The following is a 26,429-nucleotide window of genomic DNA, read 5'->3' on the forward strand; positions in this document are numbered from 1 at the left end:
TGAGCTCTGCTGCTGTTTTGTGGCAGTGCTTTGTAGTGGGTTAGGACTTTACTCAGTGTCACTAGAGGTGAGGGCTTCATGGGTTTAAGTAAGAACATTGATTATTTTAGTCATTAAGTATTAAATACAAATTGATTTCAGAGTCCTGATCTTGTTACAAGAAAATTATTTGAAGGCTTTTGAGTCTTATTCCATCAGATCATCTTATTTTCATGAGATCAACTTGTTTAAAAGAACTTTAATTTGGTTTATTAGTTGTAATGCTGTAAATCAGTGCATTTACCAATTTGTATTTTTAAAAAATCCTACTTATTTCATAAAAATGCAGTGATATGATCAAAATATCCAAAGCATTATAAAATGCATGAAGGTTGCACTCAAAACAAGAGACGAAAACACTTTTACATAGGAAGGACTAAATATCCATACTGTCAGACTGCAAACTTCTTCCTTAAAGCTAACCACTTACACTACATTTGGACGCATAAAATTTTGGGACCTGTAAGGAAAAAAACCTGCTATTATTCATAATACAAATCATCTTTTTGAGCATTTGTGTTATTTTTGCCACACTATGAAGCTATGAACAAAAAAATAGTTTTATGAAATGGTAGTGTCTGCAAGTTCACCTTTTTTTACCTACTTATACATCCATGTTTTGAGGACTCCTTCTAGGCAGAGATGAAGTTACGTGGTACTGCTACTATTTATTTCCAAGCTTCTTAGCAAATTTGGTTTTCATGCATTTTTAATTACATGAATTGTGTCCAAGGATAATAAACACATTGTTATGCTTCTTGCAGTATCACACAGCATACCAAAACCACAGGATTTGGCTTAATTTTCAGGTGGCCAGCTGAAACCTGGAACTCACCTTGTATGGCCTGATAGGTATTCTCATCTTGGCCTCAGGATTATAAAAATGATCTATTAGATTACTTCCTGTTAATGATTTTAAATATTCTCCTGTATGCTATTTCTATATACATTAGTCAAGACAAGTAATTACAAACTTAAGATGGCTTTTAGTTTAGTTTTAGCTGGAAATCCTGCTCTATGAACAGTCACAAAGAAGCAATTAAGTCTTAGAAGGACTGCAGTCTTTTTTTTTTTTTTTTTTTTTTTTTTTTGTCAGTGAGTGTTCTCATGATTTGTTGCAATATCTGCTCACAAGTTCAGAAAAGACTGCAGTCTTCCAAAGAGGGTTTTAAATGCTAAGATCATGGTCCAGGTGGTGAGGGACATGCTGTTGTGCACACAAAACAAAACCAGTTTCTGTCATGGAATTTATGATCTCGTATAAGGAGAATAGACATGAATTCAGAGCTAGAGGGGAGGAGAGGAAACAATGAGGCAGCATTGGCCAGTACAGAGAGCTGGCCTTAATCTGAACTTTGTAAAGTTCATTGTGAGATCTTTTAGTGAGAGACATCTTTGTTGCAGGTAGAATGCTTCTCTCATATGTAAGGTGCTTGGCAAAGAGCTTGGAAGGACTTGTTTGAAATGCTGACCACCACTGTCCATCTATCAGCCTTGCCTGTGAATCTGCACAGAGAGAGTTGGTGCATAGGAGCAGAGCAGATTACGAGGCACTGTGAAAGAAGAGGCAGGTGCTTGAGGCTTGATGCAGTGGTAGAGTTGAGAAAATATGCAGATAAGTACTCACTGCCCACTCTGTGCCTTGGAACACCAAGCAAATAAGAAAACAGTGTGGTTATTTGGTTAACACTGGAGTGTTTTTTAAGGAGGGATAAAGGAGTCTTTGATGTAGTCCAAGCAACTAAGTAGGAAAGTGAACTTTTTAGCAACAGCTGTAGCTGGAAACACATATGAAGATAATTGTTAGACATGAAACTTCCATCAGAAACTGCCTTAAGTCATAGGAGAGAGTAATTGGAAGTGGAAAAGAGCACAAAATGCATTATTAATATAAAAATGTGATCATTTGTACTTTTTAAAAAAATTATGCACCTGACTTACGAGGCAAAGCTCTACAAATCATGCTGGAGACAATAGAAACCCAGTATGTTCTGCAGGCAGAGAACCCAAAGAGGTGTTCTGTTCCTAAGGCAAAGGAACCTTGAAGTTTGGTGATGTAAAAACATGGGAATATAAGAAGAGCAGCAAGGCTCTGAAGTGAAAATGGAGGTATTTTGTCTAATGGGCAGCTGACAGGTTATGTGAAACTAAAGAACATCAAGGTTTCATTTCAGTTCATGGCTTTGCCTTCATGACTAGGAATAAGCATTTTTGAAAAGGTAGATTACTTTTTCTGAAAAGATGCAAAATCCTGTTGCCATAGATTCCAGCTATTACATTTTTCAAGTCTTGCCTGTGTTCATAGGTCTTAATTCTGCTTGCAGTGAATTACAAGATCTGTGGTACTGTGTGTTTGTGTGGTGAATGCTAATCCTTAGCAAACTTGGAGTGTTTTCTAATATGCACCAATTCTATTCCTTAGACAGATAAAAGTCAAAGTAATCACTTCCAACATTTGTTCCAAATGCTGAAGCTCATGGGTTATGACTGGGCAGAAAGGTGTGTATTTATGAATCTTAATTATATACCTTTTTCTTTTTTTTGAAGAGAGTCCCCTGATTGTGTAGCACATCATGTTTTGAATGAAATTAAGCTACAAGGTGTGATTCTGGTGTGCAACTAATGAACTCCAGAGTGCAAGCAGACATTTGGTCTGTAAGACCCAACTAATACTAGTCCAATGAGGAATCAAAAATAGGAAACCCCCAGAACTGTCTGCAACTTGGGCCTCAGGTCTTCAGCACCAGCCTTTTTCACCCTGTATGTCCACTCTTGCTGGTCTGCTTTATTTGCAAATGGAGACATCGCCAAGTGCTCAGGATGTGAAAACAGCCCTGTCTCTCATTAACAGGTCTTTCGTAACTGCTTGATGTGAAAAAGGAAACAATCTTTTGCAGACTTTATGGTATAGCTTCTGGGATATTGTGTGAGCAAGTATTCTTGAAGCATGATATTTTAGCAGAGATCTGAATCTGAGTTCGAATCATGCTTCAGGCTTGAAATATCTATTGAAGGGAACTGTATCTGCGCTGTTATTCATTGTAATTACCAATCTTGTTAGCATCTGAGCAAAGGTCAATAATGGATCTGCAGACTAAATCATATTCCTCTCTGATGGGCTGCATGTCTTTTGTGGTTAAATATAGGATTTTAGCCTTCAGGAATATTAGACTGCCTCCTTTCGTAGTACTTAAGGTTGCACTAAAATTACCTTAGGTTATGGATCCAGAATAATGCTTGGGATTATTGTGAGCAGAAGCAAGTTTTATTATTAGCAATGATTAATTACACTTTTAGTTTAATGTGGCCACAATAGAATTATTATGACTCCCTGTCTAATGTTATTAACAGATCTGTGTTGCCACAGTAATTTGATCTCTCTACATCCTACCTATCCTCAATTTATTGCAGTGTATTACATTGAGTCCTCTGTACTAAAGCTCGTAGCAAGAGAGGTTCCCAAGAGCACGCAAATGACCAGGTTATCATAATTCTGATCATAATTTTCCCATTATATAATAAGTGTGGAGCTTTGGTTGCTAAAATGAGAGTTACTGATAATATCACCAAGCTTCCCATGTTGGAGCGCTATTTATTCAGCTGTTATTGCTGTTTCCTGGTAAGAATCCAGCTCTGAACAAACACTGCAAACATTTCTCTTGATTAAAATGTAATTTTGGGTCCTGCTGCTTTTCAACACAGGTGCCAGCATGTGTCTTTTGGTCGAGTTCAAGGAATGAAGACTCGGAGAGGAGAAGTAATTTTTCTGGAAGATGTTTTAAATGAAGTTCGCTCAAGGATGTTGCAAAACATGGCTTCTGCAAAAAGTTAGCTATTTCAGGTCTTAATTTCTTCTGATGTTCTGTGTTGATCAAAAACATGTCATCTTTTCTACCCTTCACTTTTCCCTGCATCAGACGAATGAGATATGCCCTGATCGGTGTACTTCTTTTATCTCCCATAATATAAACAATGTTAAAATAATCCTTTGCAACTCTGTGAACTTCCCTAAATTACAGATTTGCACATTTTAATATGCAGTGAAATTATTTCATCATACTTTTGCACTGGGAAGGAAGTACCTGCCTGTGGAAGACAACAGTTGCCTTTTTCTGGAGGGACAAACCAGTCAATAGTGGGGTAAGGACTGGAGTTCAGGGAACAGTCGGATTTCATCCCAAGGATTTGTAGCTCTGACAGTTTTCCCTGCCAGGATTTACTGTAGCTTGTCTGCAACTACTGCCTTGTCATCCTCCCAGGCTCATGACTGTTTCTGAAGTCCCCAGGAGGTCACTGCTCTGCAGCGGAATCTGCTGAAGGTGACGTTTCCTTGTTCCTCGGGCTCTGGCTCTAGAGCGGTTTCCTCTTGATGCAGTACAGATTCAAGCAGTTCCTAGTGAAATGCTGCCCCCTCTTGTGCTTTCTGGAGTTAAGTGCTGCATTGAATCCATGAACCGATCAGGTTAAGTACTGTGCATCTTCCTTGCTCTGCCTTCTCAGCTTTTTTAATCGAAATAATTTTCCTTGTAGAGTGGACAAGAAGAAGGGGGGGGGCAGGCACAATGATAGAAGGGTGACCCTCTAAACCAATTTTACTGCAGAGAGGAATGGAGCTTAGAGCTTCAGTTTAAAGGTTAGTATCATAGCTGAGTGCAAAGCAAACTTATTTTTATGCTGGACTGAACTGACATGGCAAAGGTACGGACACATGTTCCACTGCACAACCAGTAGGCCAAAGAACAGCTAAAAGTAATGTGTTCAGATGGCACTACAGCATTACCCAGAGCTTATCCATTAGAACCTAAGTCCTACCTGTGCTTGTAGAAATTTACCCCCTTCCGTTTGAATTCCTGCCTTACTTCCCCTTTCTTAAATTAGAAATGTTAAATCCCTGACTCAGCAAATTCTTCAATGTTTGAAAAGTGTATGGATACACAGTGGAAGCTATTACAAACTCATGTGTGGCATCAGTGGATAAAGGAAGAGCAACTGACATCATCTACCTGGACTTCCGCAAAGTGTTTGACGCTGTCCTGCATGACATCCTGGTGCCCAAATTTGGGAAGATATGGATTTGATGGATGGACCACGCGCTGGATAAGGAATTGGCTGAATGGTCACACTCAGTTGTGGTCAATGGCTCAGTGTCTGAATGGAGACTAGTGATGAGTGGCATTCCTCAAGGATCAGTACTGGGACCGGTGCTGTTTAAGATCTTTGTTGGTGACATGAACAGTGAGATCGAGTGCACCCTCAGCAGGTTTGCGGATGACACCAAGCTGGCAGTTGATGTGCTGGAGGGAAGGGATGCCATCCAGAGGGACCTGGACAGGCTTGAGAGGTGGGCCCATCCCAACCTCATGAAGTTCAGCAAGGCCAAGTGTAAGGTCCTGCACAAGAGTCAAGGCAATCCCAAGCACAAATACAGGCTGGGTGGAGAATGGATAGAGAGCAGCCCTGAGGAGAAGGACTTGGGAGTGTCTGTAGATGAAAAACTGAACATGAGCTGGTAGTGTGTGCTTGCAGCCTAGAAGGCCAATTGTATCCTGGGCTACATCAAGAGAAGCGTGGCCAGCAGGTTGAGGGAGGTGATTCTCCCCCTCTACTCCACTTTCATGAGGCCCCACCTAGAGTACTGCGTACAGTTCTGGGGTCCCCAGTACAAGAAAGACATGGACCTGTTGGAGTGGGTCCAGAGGAGGACAATGAAAATGGTCATAGGGCAAGAGCACCTCTCCTATAAAGACAGGCTGAGAAAGTTGGGGTTGTTCAGCCTGGAGAAGAGGAGACTCCAGGGAGATGTTGTTATTGCAGCTTTTCATTATATAAAGGGAGCTTATAAGTAAGACTTTTTTACTAGGACCTGTAAGTGACAGGACAAGGGACAATGGTTTTAAACTGAGCGAGAGTAGATTTACATTGGAAGGAAGAAATTTTTTACGATGAGGGTTTTGAGAGACTTGGGTTGCCCAGAAAAGTTGTGGCTGCCCCATCCCTGGAAGCATTGAAGGCCAGGTTGGATGAGGCTTTGAGTAACCTGATCTAGTTGAAGATGTTCCTGCCCATGGCAGGGGGGTTGGACTAGATGATCTTTAAAGGTCCCTTCCAAACCAAACCATTCTGTGATTCTCTCAGTTCAGGTTCTCTTGAGTATAGTCAATTTAGATATCTACAATGGATGGTGTGAATACTCCCTAAATGTAAATCCGTGCTCCATTAGCCATTGTAACAATTTTTTTTTGACTATTTATTCCTCCCTAGCGCTTGAAGTTTTTTAAAAAAATTTGAATTGCCCTGTCATTCTCTTCCTGATCTTAGGGACTGGCTGTCTGAATTGTGAAGAGGAATTCAGTGTAGTCTGTCTAGCCTATTGTAATGAACCCTTCTGACCTTAAAATCTGCATTACATGTACTAGGGGGAGTGGGAAAAGCCCATCTGAAGCAGCTGTATCTCAGCTTTTAAGAAAGAGCTGTATCCTGGACATCCTGACATATGCATTCTGACAATTTCCATATTGCTAGTTCACAGTTTTAGAAGATGCTGGTTTATTGCCATCTCCCAAGCCTGAGCAAGGGAGTTGTTCCACTACTACAGACTTATGATTTATTTTTCTCTGTTTCTCTTCAGCAACCAGAGAGATAGAAGACCCTATGGAGACAGCAGAGAAAGTTGGTCTTGCAGCACTAATAATTCAGGTGACTCTGAGCTGCCTCCCAAGGTGCTTGCATCTTGGAAAAGTTAAAAATCAAGATGGAGAGCCATATCTAGGTGACGTTCATTTATTGTTCCAGGATTTCCGGGGCCTTCTGTCATCTGATTATCAGTTTAGCTGGGATCGAGCTCTTCAAAGTCGTGGAGATACAGGCGTGTTCTTGCAGTACACTCATGCCAGACTCCATAGGTAAGACGAGCGTTTATGTGCAGAAGTACAGTTTGACATGTATTTTAACCTTATTAGCTTACTGCTTTGTTAAGTAGTAGTGTTAACTCCTTCCTAAAATATGACACATGTTCACTTTTTCAGCAGAGGTGTGAGTTTACAATAGGAATCACCGAGACTTCCCAGAAGAGCAAGCCAATTAAAATGAAATTTCCATCTCATTTGCACAGGGCTGAGTGCCCATGTACTTTCTCAGTTCTAGGAACAGCTTCTCTGTGTGGTTGGTGTCAGTGATGAAGAACGGTGGCCCTAGGATTAAGGAAACTGATGTAAAAACCAAAATGCCCACACTTGTAAAACATACCAAACCACAGAACTTAGGTGGTTTTGGCTACCACTGTAGCTAGTGTATTTTTAGCGTTATTTCCTGCTGTAGGTAACCAGGGTTAAAAGCAGACCCCTTCCTGTTGATGCAGGTCAAACACCTGACATGTTGAATTATTTTTTTAAATAATTTCAGAAGAATACTGTCTGAACAGTTTTATCAGTTATAGTGATCTGACAGAGCATTTTTAATGCAGACATGGATATATGTTTTCATAAAAGCATGTAAGATACCTTCCTGGACCAGGCCAAAGGTCTGTACCAACCTGATGTTCTGTCTGAGGCAGTGATGATAGGAGATGGTCTTCAGGGAGGGCATGCACATCTGATCCCTTTCTGTAGTGTATTCCTCTTGTACTCCCTTATCATCTAGGTATTGATGGTATTAAGTTACCATTACTAGGTAGTAACTAGCAGGTAATGACTACATCCCTAGTCCTTTTAGCATCAGCTTCTGGACCTGTTGTCCATTTGTATCTCTAATCCTGTTGATATGAAATGGCTAGCACAAATTTTAATTTTTTTATCTTGGGTTGAAGTGATCTAGTCTTGAGTGTGTTCCATACAGCTTGAGCAGAAGATGCCTTCCCTTTTTTCTTAAAAACACAAATAACTGTTTTTTCTTGTTCAGCTTTGCTAACAAGAGGTTTTTCATCCAACATTTGTTTTTCATTCTTCCATCTTAGTTTAGAACAGAAGCATGGGAATGAGCAGCTAACTGACGTTAATGTGGCGTGCTTGCAAGAGCCAGATGCCATCTCTGTTCTTCAGCATCTTCTCAGGTTTGTCTAGTTTTCTTTCTAAATACCAGTTCCCTTAAAATAAACTGTTGATTTGCTGTCAGCTTGTTGAGCAGGCACAGACTGCACAATAATAAGAGAAAAATGGCTGTATTTCAGGCCATGGCTTGTCTGTTGGGTCATGCTGATTGCAACAGTAGTCCTTGCTTGAAATCTTTGTGGACTTCAGGAGCCATATGAGGGAAAAAGCAATATTTGGAACATACTCTGTGTTACATGAGCCTCTTAGTTATTTCTTGTCCTCAGGAAAATATGCTAAGCTCTATATAAATATTAGCTGCAGATTTGCTTGGTCCTTCTTGTGCTGTTTTTGTCATGTGGGAAAAGGAAGAGGAAGTGCTCCTGCATGAGGTGAAATGGAGTATGTGCCTGCACATTCAGTAGCTGAGTGTCCTTCAGAGCTACTGAACGTGCACAACTAATTCCTGTTAATAGCAGTAATGTTCTTCATTAATTCAGTCTTAAGGCTGAGCAGTTTCTGTTTTCATTATTTCATAGGTGTGTAATTAAAATTCAGAGAGAGGGGAGTTGTCCATGTTGCACAGTCTGTGCTGGAGTTGGAAGTAATTGAGGCTTTCAGAATTCCCAGTGAGAGGTCCTATGTACCGCATCGCGCACTGTACAGTGCCAGAGAGCTAACTCCTTTGGCCACACTAAGGCCTTCTTGAGGGCATCTGTTTGAAATTCGGGCTTCCAAAAGTCATGTCAGAGTCTCAGGCTCCTTTCAGCCTGCAACTGTAGGTTGCAGAGTCCTGCCATTAACTGTGATTGCCTCAAGAGGTCTGCCTGCAGTTTATCGTATCCTGCATGCTCTCTTGAGGAACACCAAGACCAGCCAGCACTCTAATAAGACTGGTAGCATCTTATTTATCCAGTGCAATTGTATTGCACAAAAAACTCATGGGTTGTTTCTTGGTTTTTGTCAGATTAGCGTATAGCTCCCCACCTTATGTGTAAAAACTGACATGGTTAATGTATTTCAGGTTGATTTGCAGGGATCACAGCATCCCAGACATGTCCATTTTCAAACAGATTGTTGCTCCACTGCAGGGCTCTTATTTTACAGAGCTTCAGGTCTGCTTATTGCAAAGGCCTTTGAGTCTGACCAAGCACCATCTGGAATTTGTATTAAACATTTCCTGGGGCCTTTACTTCCAGCAGAAAGCAATATTTAGGTTATCCATAAGACCAGCCACTCAGTAGTTAACAAACTCACATTTAAATATCCCATGATTTCAGGAGTAACAATTGCTGTTCAGTCCTCCTTGTCATTTGCCATGAATAGATTCTTCTTGAAAAGTTTCCGTGATAAACATTCCTGAGCTGTCAGAAGCCCACTTCCCATGGCTCTGCTTCTGCAGTTTGAAAAACTACCAAACATTTGCCCTTAAAATTAGCTGACTAGTTCTGAATACCACTAACATTGCAGACTAATGAATAATGTATTTAAGATAGCATGTATATCCCTGCAGAAGTGGATTTATTTAACTGATAAAATAATCCAATAAGTTGTCATAAACCAACACTGAAATGGCAGCTTCATGAAGCAACAAAGTTAGTATCAAAAGAAGGCCCCTTCATTTGATACCAGCTTTGTTGCTTCATGAAGCTTTATTAATGCTATATTTGGCTATTTGGCTTGTTAAATTAATAGCAAATTTGCTATACCTCCATCGCTGTCTCTGAGGGGCCAGTAGCTGCTGGTGTGTAAGCCATCCCTGACACAATGCAGAGATTCCCGAGTCTCTCTCTCACATCTGTTGTACCGTGGTGTAACGGCAGCGACCTTCCCCATTTGAACAGGGGCCACGTGGTGCACGCTGGCAGAGATGAGCTGCTGAATGCACGCGGAATTTCTAGCTTCCCTACCAAGGGAATGGGGAGCACTCCCTCCCTGGTGCTATAGCTCTTAGGTGACCGCTGAGCCCTCGTTATGAGAGCTTGCTCCCCAGTTCTCCTGCAGCTTGCCTTTAAAGGAGGAGGATTCCAGGGAAGTTCAGCTTGTGCATGCTGGCAGGGATGGGCCTGGGAGCTGAGCACAGGCCGGGAAGTCCACTTTGAATTTGATATCTGTTCAGCCCCAGAGGTGTTGGTGACTTCTTGCAGGCTTTGAAAAGGATGATGTGTACAAGTGGACAGCAGATCACGTGGACAATAAACATGGATCTCCATGACTCTGCCTGTAGTATCCAGTTTGATATTGTATTACATAAGTTGATTTTATTTCAGGATTCTGTAGATGCACTTTGTTTCTGTCTTTCCTAATGCTACAGGATTCCCTTTAGCTACTTGAAATTTCAGGCTGCATTTACTAAAAGCAACACCCTCCAAGGGACTATTTTGACTATCATCTTGGTTATTTAATACATGTTTTTTGTTCCTAGGAACTTACAATTAGTGTTGAAATGTAAAACCAGACATAACGTTTCAGAAGCAAATACAATTCTTGTGTTCTCTTTGCTATAGCTTGCCTCCCTGAGCTCTGCCATCTACAGTGTTTGCATGATGAGGAGCAGAAGCAATCATCTCTTTCAATAATAGGTGAACAAGGAAGAAATAATCAATTATGTGCTAATTACATGGCTTAGGTCTGGTTCAGAAGATTATTTTTGTTAATTCTGCAGTTGTGGTTCATGTGTCTTCTGACATAAGCAAGTCTTACGAGCCTTGTATCTGTGTACACCTTCCTACCACTTTAACACCAAATGAACCTTTCCTTCACAGGTATGATGAGGTCCTGTATAGATCTTCTCAGGATCTGCAACCAAAGCACATTGTCAGCTACCTCCTCACACTGAGGTAAGGTGATACTGGCATCTGTGTCCAGTAAGGACAGGTTTTCCTGAGCTGGCTCTGCAGCCCTCACATCTGCACTGCTTCCAGGAGTAAAAATTTGTGGGAAGATGTAAATTTGTGGGACAATTTCTCTGGAGCTGGAAAGGTATAAAGTAGGATAGCAAATAATATAAATAGTAGAGATCAAGGAGCCAGGAGCCTCAGAAACTAATTGCTTTCAAGAAAAAAGAATCACTTGCCTGTAACCCTGTTTCTGAACTCAAAGTCATGCTGCTCTGATAGTATCTTTAAAGAGCAGATTTGAGCTGATATGTTCTCAAATCTCAAAATTTCAGCTAAGCAATTTTACCCAGACCACTTTTAACCACTGATCTCAGCCTAGGTGTTTAGATGGACAAAGCACATTATTACTGTAAGTCAGTCATACTGCGTATGTGACCTTCGTAGGGAGGGTCCCCTTAGGGACATATCTGATTTAACAGGACAGTGAAACACCGGAGCAGACTTGCTGGAGGAAGCTGTAGAGCCTGTGTGTGGGGAAGGCTTTAACAAGTTCAGGAAGATGTTGTAAGGAATCATGCACCTTGAGAATGACAGGGCAGGCTCTCAAGGATCTTTCCAGACCGGTTTTGGGGTTTTTTGGGGGGAGGGAGTGGAGAGATTGTTTTGGGGGTTTTTTAAACGAGCGTTTTGTTGATGCCATGCCCTGACAACACACAGGCTACAGAAAACCATGCCCTCCTTCAGCAAGGTGAAAGAGGCTGTTGGAAATGTGTCTGGCATGCTGCAGTTGTGGCTTTTCCAGTTCTGCAGCTTTCTGTAGCCCATAGCACTGCTCTTGTCAAGCGACTTACTCATTCTCACTGTTTTCCATTTCAGCCATCTTGCAGCCGTGGCACATAAAACTCTTCCTGTGAAAGGCAGCACCCCTGAACTAGCCCAGGTATGGCACAGCTTTGTTACCTGGCTGCAGTCTGTGTAGGGCATCCTGGAGGAATAATCCATTTGGTCTTTGCCAACCCAGCTGTGCAGTCACTTGGGTGAACACGCACCTACAGGCTAATGAGCCAGCAGGCAGGCTGTCCCAGGGGCAGCACCGCTCTGGGGTGGCAGGGGTTGCTGTGCACAGCTGTGCCTTCCGGAAAGGGCTGCTCTGCCTGATCTTTCCAAAACAGAACGCTCCCTACTCCAAATCTAGTCAAACCCCTTTCCTTCTCATCGCCTTGCTTTCAGAGCTTTTTAAAAGTAAACATTTGAGCATGTAACTTGCTGGTTAATTCCTATTTTCTTTAGTGGTTATATGGGCAGACGGAGAATTAGAAAATAACTGAATCTCCTCCCTCTTGCCACCTACATATCCCAAGTTGTCTCTGCTGCCTTTCTAGCTGAAGCACTGAGGCTGACAACTGTTAATGGGGAGTTCTAACTAGATGCAATTTATTTTCTACTGATCTCCCAGGCACTGTTTGACTCCATAACTGCTCAGTAAATGATATACTAATTATACTGCCTTTTTTACTTCCTCTTTTATCTATTTCAAAAGCAGTTACCTACCTGATTTTGGTAGGAAATCATATTTAAGTGTTGAGCTGTGTTGTGAGGGAAAAAAATTCAGTACTCTGTAGTTGAGCTTAGATACTACAGGTATTCCTTCTGCTGAAGATGTTTCCATGCATTCTTGGGAAGAACAACTAAGGCAGTCCAAGCTACAAGGAAAATTTCAGTTCCTTATCCAGTAAAAAAAATATTTCTAAATATCTTACACTGTGACAGTTTTCAAGAACTAATTTTTTTTGGAGTAAGGTTGGTCGAGCCCTTCCCAAACAGCCAGCTCTGTAGCATCTAAGACATTGACAAGGACGAGTGAAGTTTTCAAAGCAGCCCATAGTTGCTTGACAGCCTCTAACCCAGGTACAGTGAGAGGAGGAATTCCAGCAGTATCTTCAGGCTATAACAGCCTGTGATGCCTGAGAGATTTTCACTTCTTAGTCATTGCTAGTTCTTGCAGGCATCTCCTCTGATTGCTCTTCCCTGAGGGTGCTAGACTGGGCTGGACACCCCTTTCCAGCTTCCCTTCATTGACAAAAGCATCCCTCTGTTGGCACTGCACCAGGCTATCACCAGCTGCTGTGGATTCTGCCAGCATTAGTGTTACTCCGTACTCAGAGGACATGGTTTGGAATCCCAACGCCCTGCATGGGGACAGAGGATGTGCACAGTGTTCTCACCTCTGTGAGCCTGCGCCTAACTGCTGTTCTGAGAACTACACCCCCTCCTCTGTAGCAATACCCTAAGCTGACAGCTATTCTTGTTTTCCAGGCAAGGCTCTGTCTCTTTCAAGCTGCACGCTTGGTTCTAGCCAACGGAATGAAACTTCTTGGCATTACACCTGTAACTCAAATGTAATGAAGCTGTGAGCAATGTAAAGTTGCATCTCTTGGTAAAAGGATTTTTTTCAAAAGAACACAAATACTCTGCTGTGTATCACTGCTAACTCGGTCTGGAAACTTGCTGTCTGCTCTCAGAGGTTTGTATGCTCCATTGTACCGACTCCCAAAGAGCTTAGCTGGCACGGCATGCTGGGGGAGGCCAGGGTTGTCATAATCACTTTCTCCCAGGCACTTGGTAGGAGTAGTGTACTTAAGACACTAGTCCACGTGGTATTCCCCATAAAAGAGAACTGCTCTGCCTTTACCTTTGTAAATACAACATACTTCTGATAGAGAAAGTGGTGTTAGCTGTGCTGCCCTGAGCAATCAAAGCTCTGCCCTTCTGCGGTTGCCATTGTGTACTTAGGCCTAATGGTACAACAGCCACAGGTGCTCTATGTACTGTAACAGAGTTAGATCACACCAGAGAATTTTTTTCCTGGGTGTTGTGCTGCACTCCCTCTTCAGTAACATTAGCCAAGACCAACTGTCACATCCTGTTCCTCACCTGTTCCTCTGTCACACTGACATGATGTCCAGGAAGAAGAGGGTTTGCTGCCCAGCTGGTGGAACAGGAACTGCTGTGCTCCCTCCTGACCGTACACACAGTCAGATGTGGCATCACCCTGCTGACGAGTGTCATCCGTACAGGATTGCAGGTGGGCTCCAGCCTCTGAAATGCCTGGCTGTACCCACCACCACCAGAGCAGCTCGGTGGTGACACGCTCTTCACATGCACAGAACAGCTGGCAAAAGGCCCAGCAGAGCATCCGCTCCCACTGGAACAGAATTTCAGCATGATTATACTGCTGTGTTTAACATGCCCCACTTTCAAGTAAGACCCATCTGGTTAACTCCTGTCTGAAGGAATCCAACCAGGATATAAACTTGGTCATGGTTTTGACTCCACTTTGAATGTAAATGAGTTGCCCAAAGCACTGAAGTCAGTTTTCCCTCAGTGTGGAGTTGCAGTTTCTGGAAGGGTTGACGCGAGTGAGGCCTCAGAAAATGAGGGAGGAGGTTGAAATTATACAGTTGGCACTCAAATTAAATCAAAGCCTAACGTGTTACAGGAACTCTTTTCAAGCATCATACTGTTAGGCACAAAAAGTTTTAGAGGTAAAATGTACAGAAAAAAATCTTCTAGTCTGACACTGAGTTGACTCATTCATACTTAAGCCAGAGATATACAAAGACAGATGAACCTTCCCTTGTACAACTGGGGTTTGACAAAACACTAGAACAGAACAGAATACCCCTCTACTAGCTACAGCAGGTATAAAAAAACATTTGAGAAGTGAAAGAAAATCTGCAACTTAAGAGAAACACCAGTCTTTCATTCTGACTTTTTAAACCAAAGACCAAGTGCTGCTTCTAATCACTTCTAGGTAAGCAATGCTTGCAGCATGGTTACTCCTGGTGGAGTGGCGTCAGGGAGGGAAAAAAATACTATTAATTTGTCTCAAAAACACTGGAGAAGTCCTCTGCATATGTATCACCTAGAAGAGAAACTTTTCCTGTCATCAATCAAACTGCAATGGTTAACTGGTTTAAGAGAAAATGCTGGCAGTAATTGCTCTTTTTAATGTATTTTTATGAAGCTTTTGGGCATTTTCTGCCCTCAAAGGGCAAGACAGTTTATCAAATACACAAAGAACCAACTTCCCTCCACTATATACATTATATACAATTGAGTGTTCAGTTCCTTCATTCTGCTTTCCTTGTAAATGGGACTCTTCAGTGTCTGATGAGAATGAAGAATACCTTCAGTAAAACACCCATCCAGCTCCTCAGCTGTAACTGAGCGTCAGCCACTGGAAACTTCAGATGTAAAACAGAACCAACTTCTGCTTTTAGTCTACCCACTTGAACCATTTCATGACTAGCTTAAGGCTAATTTTAAAAAAATGCAGGTATTTTTCAAGTCCATTTTTTTCTCTTGTCTGTGTGTCCATTTTTATGGACAGCATCACACAACAGCAAGTCTCTCTTTTGAGCTCTTAGTCTCTGATGGCTGGATTTTTGTGGTGTCTTGTCGAGGTAATCCATAGAGGTAAATAGAAATACACACCAGGAGAGCACCCAGGGAGAAGGTAACAGCTGAAAGGAGACAAAACCAGTTTATTCAAACACTTTCATGTAAGAAGAAACCTTCAGAAGAGTCAGCTATATACGTTACAGTGATACCTGAATGACAGTGTTCAAGTTACTCAAAACTAAATAGGACAACAAGTTGTTAATAATTAACAGAATCTAGAATTCTCCTCTGAGAACTCTTGAGCGTTTACAATCCCCACACCAATGCGATTAGTCTCATATCAGCAAGAACACGGTGATGGTCAGAAAAGCAAGTGTGAGACATCTCCTGTAGTTCCAGATGACATCTGACAGGCTCATTTTACAATAACTTAACAATACAGACATGGTGGATGGGATAAAGCATCTGTGATAACACACTTTACTGTTCCACTTCTAGACAGGGTTAAGAAACACTATTAATGAGGAATTCACAGAAAGATTGCCAGTCGAGGTTTGATTTTTGGCAAGCATCAAGAAAATATTCTGCCCAAGTGAGTTTTAAACTAGTTGTAGTTTTCATCACTTGCTTTACAGTGCGCTTTTTCAGCCAAACGCTGATTATTTTATCCTTATGCAAACTTTCCTTAAGTTTGGTCTCACAAATGCCACATCAGAAAGCTAGTTTTGCCACCATCACACCATACTGTCTTTGGATTATGGTAGGAAAGTGAAAAAAATACCCAAAACTAAACAGTGAAGGACTGATCTGGAGCTACAGCATACAATATCAGACACAGAATTATCAGGGAGAAAATCCTTTGTAGTTGCAGAACAGCCCAAAGCAATCTGCTGTTTCGTCTCAAAACTATTCACCACATCAGTCCTGACCCCAGCTGCTGTCACAGCAACTAGGAAAGGTAAGAGTTAATGCAATAGCAGGTATAACTTCACAGGGATGTGGCAAAGCCCTCGCGGAAAAAGCTGAGGAATTAATTTGGCACTGGCTGTACTAAAACCAACAAGAAATGATAACTTATCAACCGCAGTCTGGGGTAAACAGCTGTATCACACACTGAACTGCATCAGAGAGCAATTCACGACTCAAGTGATTCATGGATAAAGCTGTATAAACTCATAACCTGTTTAAATTGGAAATAACCTTTCCATTTGAGGTTGCAGGATGCCTCTGAAAGAACAAACTGTGAATGCCTTTGTAAACACAGGATCATCAGGCACCTCATGTGACGCAACAGGGAGGAGTGCGTAAGAGTCCTGGAGAAAACTAAGTTAATACCAGAAAAATTCAAAGGAGGCACAAATTATTGCTTTTATATGAACTGTGCACAGCCTGCGAGCCAGGAAGGAAAGGTGTGTGGTCAAATCAAAGGCAAAAAGGCACTTACTTATCTGGAGGCCAAAGAGAATGACTGATGCCACCGTAGAAAGAACAATGGCTGCTGCTGCAGAAAAGCCTTTCATGATGTTATCTGTGTATTTAACAACAATGGAAGTGTAGAGGCCACCTACGCTGGCGAGAACTGGAAAGCAGATAACATGTTTCTATTAGTAAAGGTGCAGTAGGTTATTCTTGAAATGATGCATTTTACCCCACCAGTGTACTCTTTGTTGGTGCTATGTCATCCTAACTGATGGCTTCACACAGCATTCAGCAAAACGGGATGTCTACATGGCATCCAACAGATCAGAAACAACTCATTTAAAGATGATCTACTCACTACTCAGCCATTTACACTGCGCCTTCACCACAATTTCAGATTGAACAAGTGAATAGTTTCCAAGATAATGATACTTTAAAAAACCCCCCCTCAAAACACAGTAAAGAACAGTGGGTCAGACTGAGGTTGTAGCTTCATGCAATCAGTTACAGTTAAAAAAAACAAAATAATGTAACGAGACCCTGAAACCACAAGATACTTACAGATGACAAACCAGACGTAGTATGTATAGCCATAGAAAAACCCCTTCTCAAGAACTTGGGCTCCGTCTGACACGTACACACCAAATAAAGTCACCACAATCCCAGATAAGTACATCTGAATATTCCTCACCCACAAAGAAGTATCTGAACTCTTTAAGACCTTCTCAAAATAAACTCCTAAAAAAAAAAAAAAAGTTTCAGTAAGATGAATGAAGTTTAATCCTTAACGATTCATGGTTCATAGTGTTTTAAAGCCATACAAGACTACTGGGCTCATCTTACAGACTGTTATGTTTCACAGAAGTTCCCAATGCAGAACACCGAAAACCACGTCCTGCTAACGTGCACCTTCCATGACAGGATCATTTTAATGGATATATAACATAAAAAAATAGATTCTATTTACAGTTCTTTTAACAACAAACCTCACTGACAACTGAAACTACTCCTCGTTTCTGTTGGATTTGGGAGGCTTCCGATTCCAACAGCTTCTCCTGTACAATTCTACACCAGAAAAAAAAGCATTTCGCCTTGGCACCTGGTATTTTACCCCCAGGACAGTATTTATGTATTGCAGTATGATGGAGAATGATTTTTCTTCCATCGAGGTATTTAACAGTACAAAATAATAATAATAACAAATAAAAGGAGTGGGTGGGACTATATTACCTCAGTACTGAGACTGAAAATTCCTCAGGAGTCTTGTGCTTACTTACCGAGTGGCAATGTTCTGAAACCACAGCTTCAGGGGATTACAAGAACAAATCAAAACCTATGCCTCCTGCTAATTGAAACTACAGATTGGTTTTGAGGAAATGGAATTCATTTTAATCTAAAGCTCTTGTTCACAGTGCCATGCCGATGAGCATTACTTTTATGCTCTGCATTACTGAAATTCCCCAAATACTTCTTCATTATTCTACTTGGAAGGTAGAACCACTAAAAGGGCGACATTTGACAAGGCCATCACTGCTCCTACACCAGGACTCTGCCCATCTCTGGAATGTCCTCTGCATTTCAAAACAGACAGCAGTTTGCAGGACTCAGATCTTCTTAGCCCCTTCCGTGACCTTCTGGTGCGAGTCCTACTGACAAAGTTCATTGCTGATTTATGTCAACCAAGATCCTTCATACAATATGAGAAAAGTATATGGAACTGACACAACTGCAGCGCTTAAAAGAAGCCACAGTAATCTATCCCAAGATTTCTGCAGGCTGAGAAGACCCACAGAGCACAACCAGATGTAGTCAATATACCAGGAAATTTGGCTTGAGTATGAACCATACCTGTAAATATTATAAACTAAGAAAACAGTAAGCAAACCAATGAAATGATGCTTTCAGATTCTGAAAATGCATAAAAATCACTCCACTGGGCGAGATGGAGGAAAGAATGGGTGCTGTTTAGGAGAACTAACTCTTCAATACTGTTTGAAGTCCCAAAGGATCTGCCATTATCTATTTGCCCAATGCTTTTATAGGTGTTGTTGGGCTGGCAGATACTTGGAAATTATCACAGGATCAGCAGCTTGAAGAAAACACTTATTTTCCATCTCTGAGGGACAAAAACACATGACTTTTCTGACTTTGCTAGAATAATATAAAACACTTAACATGGTCAGTCCAGAAACTGAAGGTTTAATGCCAAAATAACTTCTTCATGTGGGTGGGGGAAGGAAGAAGAGGAAAGGAGTTTGAATAGGATTTATGTTTTCAACTGTAAAGCCCCAAGGGCACAAGGAGCTCCACTGATTAAATACTCCATCCTCCCAGCTGCCTCAAAGCTCCAGCTGTCAATGAGGAAACACCCAAGCTGCAATCCTTTCGCATGAGAAGAAAACTGTATGTGTCTAAATCCTCTAGAGCTGCCTGCATCAGCCCTTTCAATGGTCTGAATCTGCAGACCTTCAGGAGCACAGCTGTGTACCTGCATCATAAGAGGAAGCTAGAGAGCTCTCTAGCTTTAGGAGACTCTGAAGGCTTCACTGTGAACGCTGTATTTTGTCTCATGGCTTGGGAGCATCTATTGAAATAAGTAAATTTATAACCCTCCAGGAAAAGTTGATTGAGCTCTACACAGTCTTATTTTGTATTTCTGCTTCGAAGTGCCCATTTCACTGAAAATACATCAAACAAGAACGACACCCTCCTCCTTTCCTCCCCTACCAACCAGAATATTTCCCATGAGCAATGAGCGTGTACACATAGCACAAGATTATTCTTGCAGGATTGTATGGTACTAGAGGTGGGTGATAATACCTTGTTTTCTTAAAGAGGGAAAGGGAAGAATCCAGTTTACAGCCAGGGAAATATGTCCCTGTGCACCAAATTTCAGATCAAGTAGTAATTTGCGTTTCCTTATTTCTCAGCACCAGCTCACTTGTGTTCAAGTTCTGGTCTCTTTCTGCAGAAGCCAGAGAAAAACTACTCTGAGGGGAAACGCTGGTTGTAGAACAAAACCAAACCAAACAAAAAAATCCTTCACACAGTTAATCTAGGCTTCCTGCTACTCATCTTCCTCTCTGCCTTACTCATGCTCCCTCTGCATCTCAGTTAGATTTACCACCTGTGTATTTCAGGGCTGAGCTAGTGCAAGAACTGAGTTAGGAGCTCGGTCCCCCTTACAAAAAAAAAATTCAAGCATTTAGTATATCTATCCACTGTAAAGCCACCTTCCTAAGACTGACATACATTAATCAATTGTACTGTGCGAGCCATTATGGATGTTCCCTAGAGTATTATTCTAAGCATCCGAAAGACGCATCCACTTGCAAACCAGCCTGCTAAGTTGCATCACGTAAAACCAATAGTACGTGCTCCTAGTCATTGCTTGGCAACTGGAGTAATCGTGTCATGAATCTGTCATAATTACTGGTCATTACAGGCAGAGGGGATAAAGTCCTTTTTTATCTTCTGATCAACAAAGACAGTTAACTATTGTTGAATGTTCTGTTTTAAACATCATGAGTTCTCCAGTCCTTTTGATGTGACCTGCGTACAGAAGTAATACTATACCTGCAAATCCTGAACACAATACAGCAACAGCAATCGCTCCAAACCCCAGCCATGGATTCTGCTCCACCTGCAACATCAACCATTATTTGAAAAAGAAGGCATCACTTCAGTAATTCACAATAACCAATTCCAGAGCTACTTCGTTAAGTACAGCAAAATTATCAGCATTTCATTACATTATAAAGTGTCCTTGCTTAGCTAGAGCTGTCCTTCAGATCAGCTCGGTGTAGTTGTGTGATGTTTCATTTTCTGCGTGTACTCTTACCAATCCTTGCAGTGCTCAGAGGCACCGTCTGCTTGGCTGTGGCCAGTCTTCCCAGCTGCGTGACCTGCCTTCCCCACTAATGCCACTGACCAGCAGCTGAGCCCTAAGAAACAAAAGACTCTTGTTTCTTCCTAGAATGGGATTAGGTCAGTGTCTCAGAAGGGTGTGTTTAAATGACATACCCACACCCACAAGGCATTGGAGCTTCACTCCTAATTCTGCCAAGTGTTTCGATTCCAAGTTCTCTGTGCCAACGATTACAAGGATACCAGGGCCAACTGCTGGCAACAATATATTACTCAGCTACTGCTACGATGGTGCATTAGACTGATGATGATGACTGTGGTAATTTATACTAATTGTAGCAATCAGTTGCCTTTCCAACAAGTGAGAGTGGAGCAATACCACAAGCCTGCCCAAACTGGTATGCAATAAATGGGAAAGTGAATGATCAAACTAGTGTTTATGTCGTAGGCGAAGCGGCTGGAAATAGGAAACGGATACTGCTGTGTAAGAGACCTTACCTTGATCCCAGCTGCTGTGAAGTGAAATACAAAACATAAGGCAGTTTATTCTTTGTTGTGAAGTGGCAAAACATGAACTCTTACCTGTACTTTTGTAGCCTGAGCGGGCTTCCACTGCACAAGGGTAACACCACCACACAGCATGAAGACAGAGAACCACTGCAACTTACTAAGGGTACGGTTTAGCATTAGGACTGTACATAAAGCTGTACAAGGGATCTTCAGCTGGTATGTCACCTAAAGGAGATGGGAATATAGCACAGAGGACATGGTTTTATCAGCTCCTCCAAAACAAGAAAATAAAAGAGAATTCAACTACAGAACTACAAATAAAATTTTATATTCATTGAATTCCTACAGATCCTTAGGTTTTTGTCCATCACCAATTACAACAACATGAATTTGAAGTGACTCCAGCGGTGAGTGGGTTAGCTCAGAAAACCAGAGCACTGCAACAGAGTGTAATGCTCTGAACACAACAAAGCATCACTTGGCTTTTAACACTGAGGCTAAAGAGGGCACTGTGTGCTAGGCAGACAGGTACCCAGCACACATGCCTCATGACACAGTAAAAGAGAAATGTATTTACAGATCAGTTACTGACAAAAACGTGTATTACCTGGTAGACTGCCGCGTCCAAGTTGCTAAGAGCCACAAATGCCATATTGTTTTGGAGAGCATACACCAAAGATGGAACACTTAATTTTAGCAATTCTGTAGGACTTCCAAACACATTTTCTTGTAAAGATGTTATTAGCCTTGCCAGACTTCCAGTTTCTCTGCAAAATAAAATATTAATATAACTGAGGGGTCTCCTAAACTGATATTTGAAAACAGAAATCAAATCAGTGAATCCTTTGGGAAGGCTGAAAATTTGTTCTCAACAATCAGTTGTACCTTCTGCTCATTAAAGAAAAATGAACTGGGAAAAAACAGTAGAGGTTATCAACAAGTAGAAACCCCTGAAGGTGAAGAAGACATTCTAGAATCAGGAGGTTAGATGCATTAATGTGAAATAAACAACAACCATGAACACTGTAAGCAGTGGAGTAAGTCACTAAGTATACAAGCGATGGGACAGAAGGCTGTCGGTCCCCCCCTCCTTTTTTTTCGTTATTAATATTTGTGTGTGATGTCAAATACCCATGATTTTCCAGATCTCCTTTAAACTGGGCCTCACAGTACAGCCGAAAAAAAGATTGCGGCCTTGCACACTACTGAGCTGGAAACACCTCCCACTCCTCAGGCAGCCCTGGGCTCCTCTTCTCGCTTGTGCTGCAGGAAATGCTGGACCGGCACCAGCACGCACGTGAAGAGGTCTGGCAGGGCGTGTGGTGGCTCCTGTCACCTTGCATCTTCACATGTCTCCTTCATGTAATTACAGCACGCAAAAGAGCAGGCAATGGGGAAGAACGTGTTGCTTCTTGCTGCTGTCCTCTCCTGCGGATTGCTCCTCATTAAAGCTGACCTCTGCATTGCTAGTTCTTCCTAGCTGCTACATCAATCTGACATTTCTTGCTCGCTTGTTGCTACTACTCAAGTCCTCCAGTTCCCTTCCCAGCTCTCCCCAAGTCCTGCATTCCCCCTTTCCGTTCTTCTCTCGCTTGGCCACTGACAAATACCAACAGCCAAAATCATTCCTCTGCCCTCCCACAGGCCTCTTGACTTGCAACCTGTATTGCTCTTGAATTTCACACTCCTTTTGCTTCCATTACACACACAGAGGAACAAATGGCTCACATCCTCCTCAGCGCTCCAGGAGCCCAACTCCCCACATTTCACCCACATCCCAACTTATTTATTTTTCACAAATGTACGTTATCTACCTACCCCAAACTCTTATTAGCAGTTACCAAAATTAGCAATCTTTCTATGCCCCAGGCTCCTTCATAAACCACCTTGTTCCTGCATGTTTTCCATTCCCTGACTCTCTGCTCCAGATTCTTAAACTTTTCCTCTCCAAAGACTTATGGACTCTATCCTGTCATGATCCTTCCATCCACGTTTCTCTCCTCCCTTGCCTTTCTCCCTGCCTGGCACCAAGCATATACCTCCTTTTCTCTTTTTTTTTTTTTGGGGAGTGTGAGAGCAGTCTTTTTACAGGCAGCTGCAAGGGATTATTTTTGTCATTTTCCCATAACACAGAGCGCAGGGGCAGTTACCAAACAGAGTATGGTTTCCCACACTCCTGTTGTACAAGTGAGGTCATATGTGAAGCTCTTTCCTAACCTAAGGGGATATTTTACTTGGGACAGACTTGGTGACACCGAGCGTGTCACAGAGGTGTCTTTTGCAAGACATGCCTGGCCACAAGGGACAACCACTGACATGACAATCTGTAGACAAGCAGCACTTAAAGCAAAGTTTGCAATACAAGGAAGGGGAAGAATTCATGCTACAGCTCACCATGGCTGATTGCACTAGATACAGAACTGTCTCAAATGTTATGAGTCATTGACATCACAGGCAAAATTGTCTGTTTCCTTATTCCTCAATGTATTTATTATATTGCCCAGCATTATAAGAGATAAGAGCCACAAGAAAACAAGAGTTCCTGGTAATATCCAAGAACAGCTGGACTAAAGTGCTTCTATCTCAAATGTCTAACTGCAAATAAAATATAAATAAAATATAATTAGCACAGATACAGATCAGATGCATTTGTTAGAAAAGCTGAAGTTTAAACTAGTTTACAAATCAGCTCTACTTTTCTTCATCTGTTGCTAAGAAATTATATACCATCTAAGAATGTAGACAATGCAATTACCAAATGGGGAACTAGACTTTAAATAAATATGACAAGTTGAGAGTACAGTTGAGTAAACAATTAACACAGCTTAATCTATCATAAACTCCTCTTTTAAAAGACAATCTTTTGGCATTCATCCATTCAATGTGCCTTCCAGGAGAAACCTTAAAAGTAAACACAGCAAAAGCCTGGGGTAAGAAAACAAATTCTTCAGACAGAACAATGCGAGAATCATACTCCAGGATCCTGTATACTGCAGTAACCAAGGGTGGCTGTTTCAAAAAGAAAAAGGTACCCACCCAAATGTATCCCGCAGTACAGAAAAAACAGACTGTATTTGATCTTCTAACTGGTTATCGAACTACAAAGGCATCTTGCCTTGGGCGAGACAAACTGGTTAGGACTTCAGAACTGGAGGAAGCTGTAAAGGAGACACTGAAGGAAACTATGCTGGAATTTATGCTGTTCAGCACACTCATAAATGATGCAAAATGGGAGATTACTACGAAATTGGTCAATTCTGCTCATTATACTCAACTACATTTTGAACCCCTTCCAAAGCAATACAAAAATAGAAAACATGCAGAAAGGACACACCTGAGCACTGTGGTGTTTACAAAGCAGTTTCAGTTGAGGAGGACTCACAAGCTCTAACCCGCTCTAAAATTACTCTTCCACAGCATGACTATCCAGTTCTCAAATGTATCTGGACTTCGGTATCTAAGAATCTGAGGTTAGAAGCTGGGATTCGTTTTCAAAATACTGATTAGCACTCCAACACTTACTTAGCCAAGATGCCCACGCTCAAGAACAACTTGATAACTTCAGTGATGCACACAGCTGTCGTTGAAAAGTACAGTTCTGTCTCCACTGTCCGTGTGTACCGCAATGCGACTGTGTACGTTGCAGCAACCAGGGTCATCACTGTGAGGCAGTACAACTTGAACAGTAAGCTGACATTTTCTGGAAAAAAAACCCAAACATTAAAAAAACCAAACAAACCCCAAAGATGATGACCCAGTATGCCCTTCATTTTAATTTAAGAACTGAAGCAGGGTGTTTCAGCACTGTACCAAATACTACTGTGGCAGCATACAATAATTACAATGTTGTGAAACACTTCTGATAAAAACTCTTAAGTTAAATTTTAAGGACTCTTCTCAAGGAAGATTGTATAGAAACACCAGGTGTTTGAAAATAAGATGTCCTCCTGCCTTCATGGTTTGTTATAGAAAAACTAATCAGGGACTAATATTTATCTGACAGCAATCGAAAAGTCTGTGCTTTCCTGCTCTTTAGCTGGATCAGATTCAGCAGCAGCTGATCCTCTCCACATAGTATACTGTAGTCTGACACAAAGGGCACTGGCAGACCGGGAAAAGCAAAGAGAGAGGAAAAGTCCAGGATCAGCAAAGAAGGGACTCAATCTAGCAAACTTTAATAAATCAGGCAGCATTTCCTTCAGCCTTATTTTCCACCTAACTCCGTAAGAGAAGAGAGATTTGCTCAGCATGATGATGGGACTTCACACAAAGGGCTTTCTTGAAAAGTTATTCACTGTAGAAAACACAAAGTTTACGAGTATCCAGGTACATTAAACCATATACGGACTATGTACCATCCGTGCTGTCCCCTCTATAGTCCTACGAAAGCAGCAATTCTTGTAACAGCTTTGCCCTGGACCAACTACTGTCCTGCGCAGCTTGGGAGTTAGCCTGTTCCGTGTGCACCCGAGAAAGACAGGTTTTCACACAGCCACCCTCCTCTAAGGCCTGGCAGTCTCATCGTGTGGAGACGGCCAGACCACAACAGCTCCCTCCCATTTCAGAGAAGGGCCAAGACTGCCTCCGTATCACCGAAGGGAACAGCGCATGACTGCAAACAGGACTTCTCCACATGAAGGCGTGACCTACAACATGACACATCGGCAAGTGTGAGGCATCTACAAAACCATTTTTTAAACTGCTGAATTATTATTTGTTATGTATGGCATCTGATGGGTGGATGCGGGTCATTCAGCAGCATCTTTCAGGCCATTATCTACTGTGTTCTGAATATCCTAGAGAAATGTACTTTTATTGGTATAAGTTTATGTTCCTCTACCGAGAGGGTGGTGAGGCAGTGGCCCAGGTTGCCCAGAGAAGCTGTGGATGCCCCATCCCTGGAGGGGTTCAAGGCCAGGCTGGATGAGGCTTTGGGCAACCTGGGCTAGTGGAGGGTGTCCCTGCCCATGGCAGGGGGGTTGGAACTTGATCATCTTTAAGGTCGCTTCCAACCCAAACCATTCTATGATTCTATGATTAGAGAATGAGCTAAGAGATAAGCTCCGGGCAGATTTGTAATAACTTTGTTCACTTAATATGAGAATGAATTGCTGAATCCAGTGCAGCTGATGTTTTGGTTCATTTTTCTTTCAAGCCAGTGATGTCTTCTATTGCATAACATTTCTGCAAAGTACAGTTAATACCTCCTGCTGCTGCAATCATTTAAATTAGCTGCTTCCTTACAGATAAAAATCTCACCCACGTCAGTAACCACTTCTAAAAGGTAGAGCCAATTAATTTTTGGACTAACAATGCTTAAAAGAGA

General features: G+C 41.8%; 2 protein-coding genes across 2 annotated transcripts in view; one reads left to right on the forward strand and one right to left on the reverse strand.

Annotated features, from left to right (window-relative positions):
* RARS2 (arginyl-tRNA synthetase 2, mitochondrial) overlaps positions 1 to 13,394 on the forward strand; it is a gene marked incomplete at its 5' end in the record, with an annotated part of 35,337 nt that extends 21,943 nt beyond the window's left edge. Inside the window, 8 exons of the mRNA XM_010084647.1 lie at positions 2,462 to 2,538; positions 3,742 to 3,866; positions 6,668 to 6,735; positions 6,832 to 6,941; positions 7,991 to 8,086; positions 10,829 to 10,903; positions 11,780 to 11,843; positions 13,220 to 13,394. Coding sequence (XP_010082949.1) covers positions 2,462 to 2,538; positions 3,742 to 3,866; positions 6,668 to 6,735; positions 6,832 to 6,941; positions 7,991 to 8,086; positions 10,829 to 10,903; positions 11,780 to 11,843; positions 13,220 to 13,306 — 702 coding nt within the window. The remainder of the gene's footprint in view (positions 1 to 2,461; positions 2,539 to 3,741; positions 3,867 to 6,667; positions 6,736 to 6,831; positions 6,942 to 7,990; positions 8,087 to 10,828; positions 10,904 to 11,779; positions 11,844 to 13,219) is intronic.
* A 1,518-nt stretch (positions 13,395 to 14,912) lies between these two features.
* SLC35A1 (solute carrier family 35 (CMP-sialic acid transporter), member A1) lies at positions 14,913 to 24,799 on the reverse strand. Its single transcript, XM_010084646.1, has 7 exons — positions 24,626 to 24,799; positions 21,711 to 21,870; positions 21,176 to 21,328; positions 20,303 to 20,369; positions 17,288 to 17,464; positions 16,752 to 16,886; positions 14,913 to 15,429 (listed from the first exon to the last, which is right to left on the reverse strand). The coding sequence occupies exons 1-7, from the start codon at positions 24,760 to 24,762 to the stop codon at positions 15,299 to 15,301; spliced, it is 960 nt and encodes a 319-aa protein (XP_010082948.1). The 5' UTR covers positions 24,763 to 24,799; the 3' UTR covers positions 14,913 to 15,298.
* Positions 24,800 to 26,429: the final 1,630 nt, after the last annotated feature.

This window comes from Pterocles gutturalis, unplaced genomic scaffold, assembly GCF_000699245.1.
Source record: "Pterocles gutturalis isolate BGI_N339 unplaced genomic scaffold, ASM69924v1 scaffold5900, whole genome shotgun sequence".
Classification (NCBI taxonomy): domain Eukaryota; kingdom Metazoa; phylum Chordata; class Aves; order Pterocliformes; family Pteroclidae; genus Pterocles; species Pterocles gutturalis.

Coding starts and splice junctions, on each gene's coding strand:
- SLC35A1 (XM_010084646.1), bottom strand. CDS start 24,762: ATGACCCTGGTTGCTGCAACGTACACAGTCGCATTGCGGTACACACGG. Junction 21,871..24,625: donor AGCGTGGGCATCTTGGCTAA/GTAAGTGTTGGA, acceptor TTTATTTTGCAG/AGAAACTGGAAGTCTGGCAA. Junction 20,370..21,175: donor CTCAGGCTACAAAAGTACAG/GTAAGAGTTCAT, acceptor TTGATGTTGCAG/GTGGAGCAGAATCCATGGCT.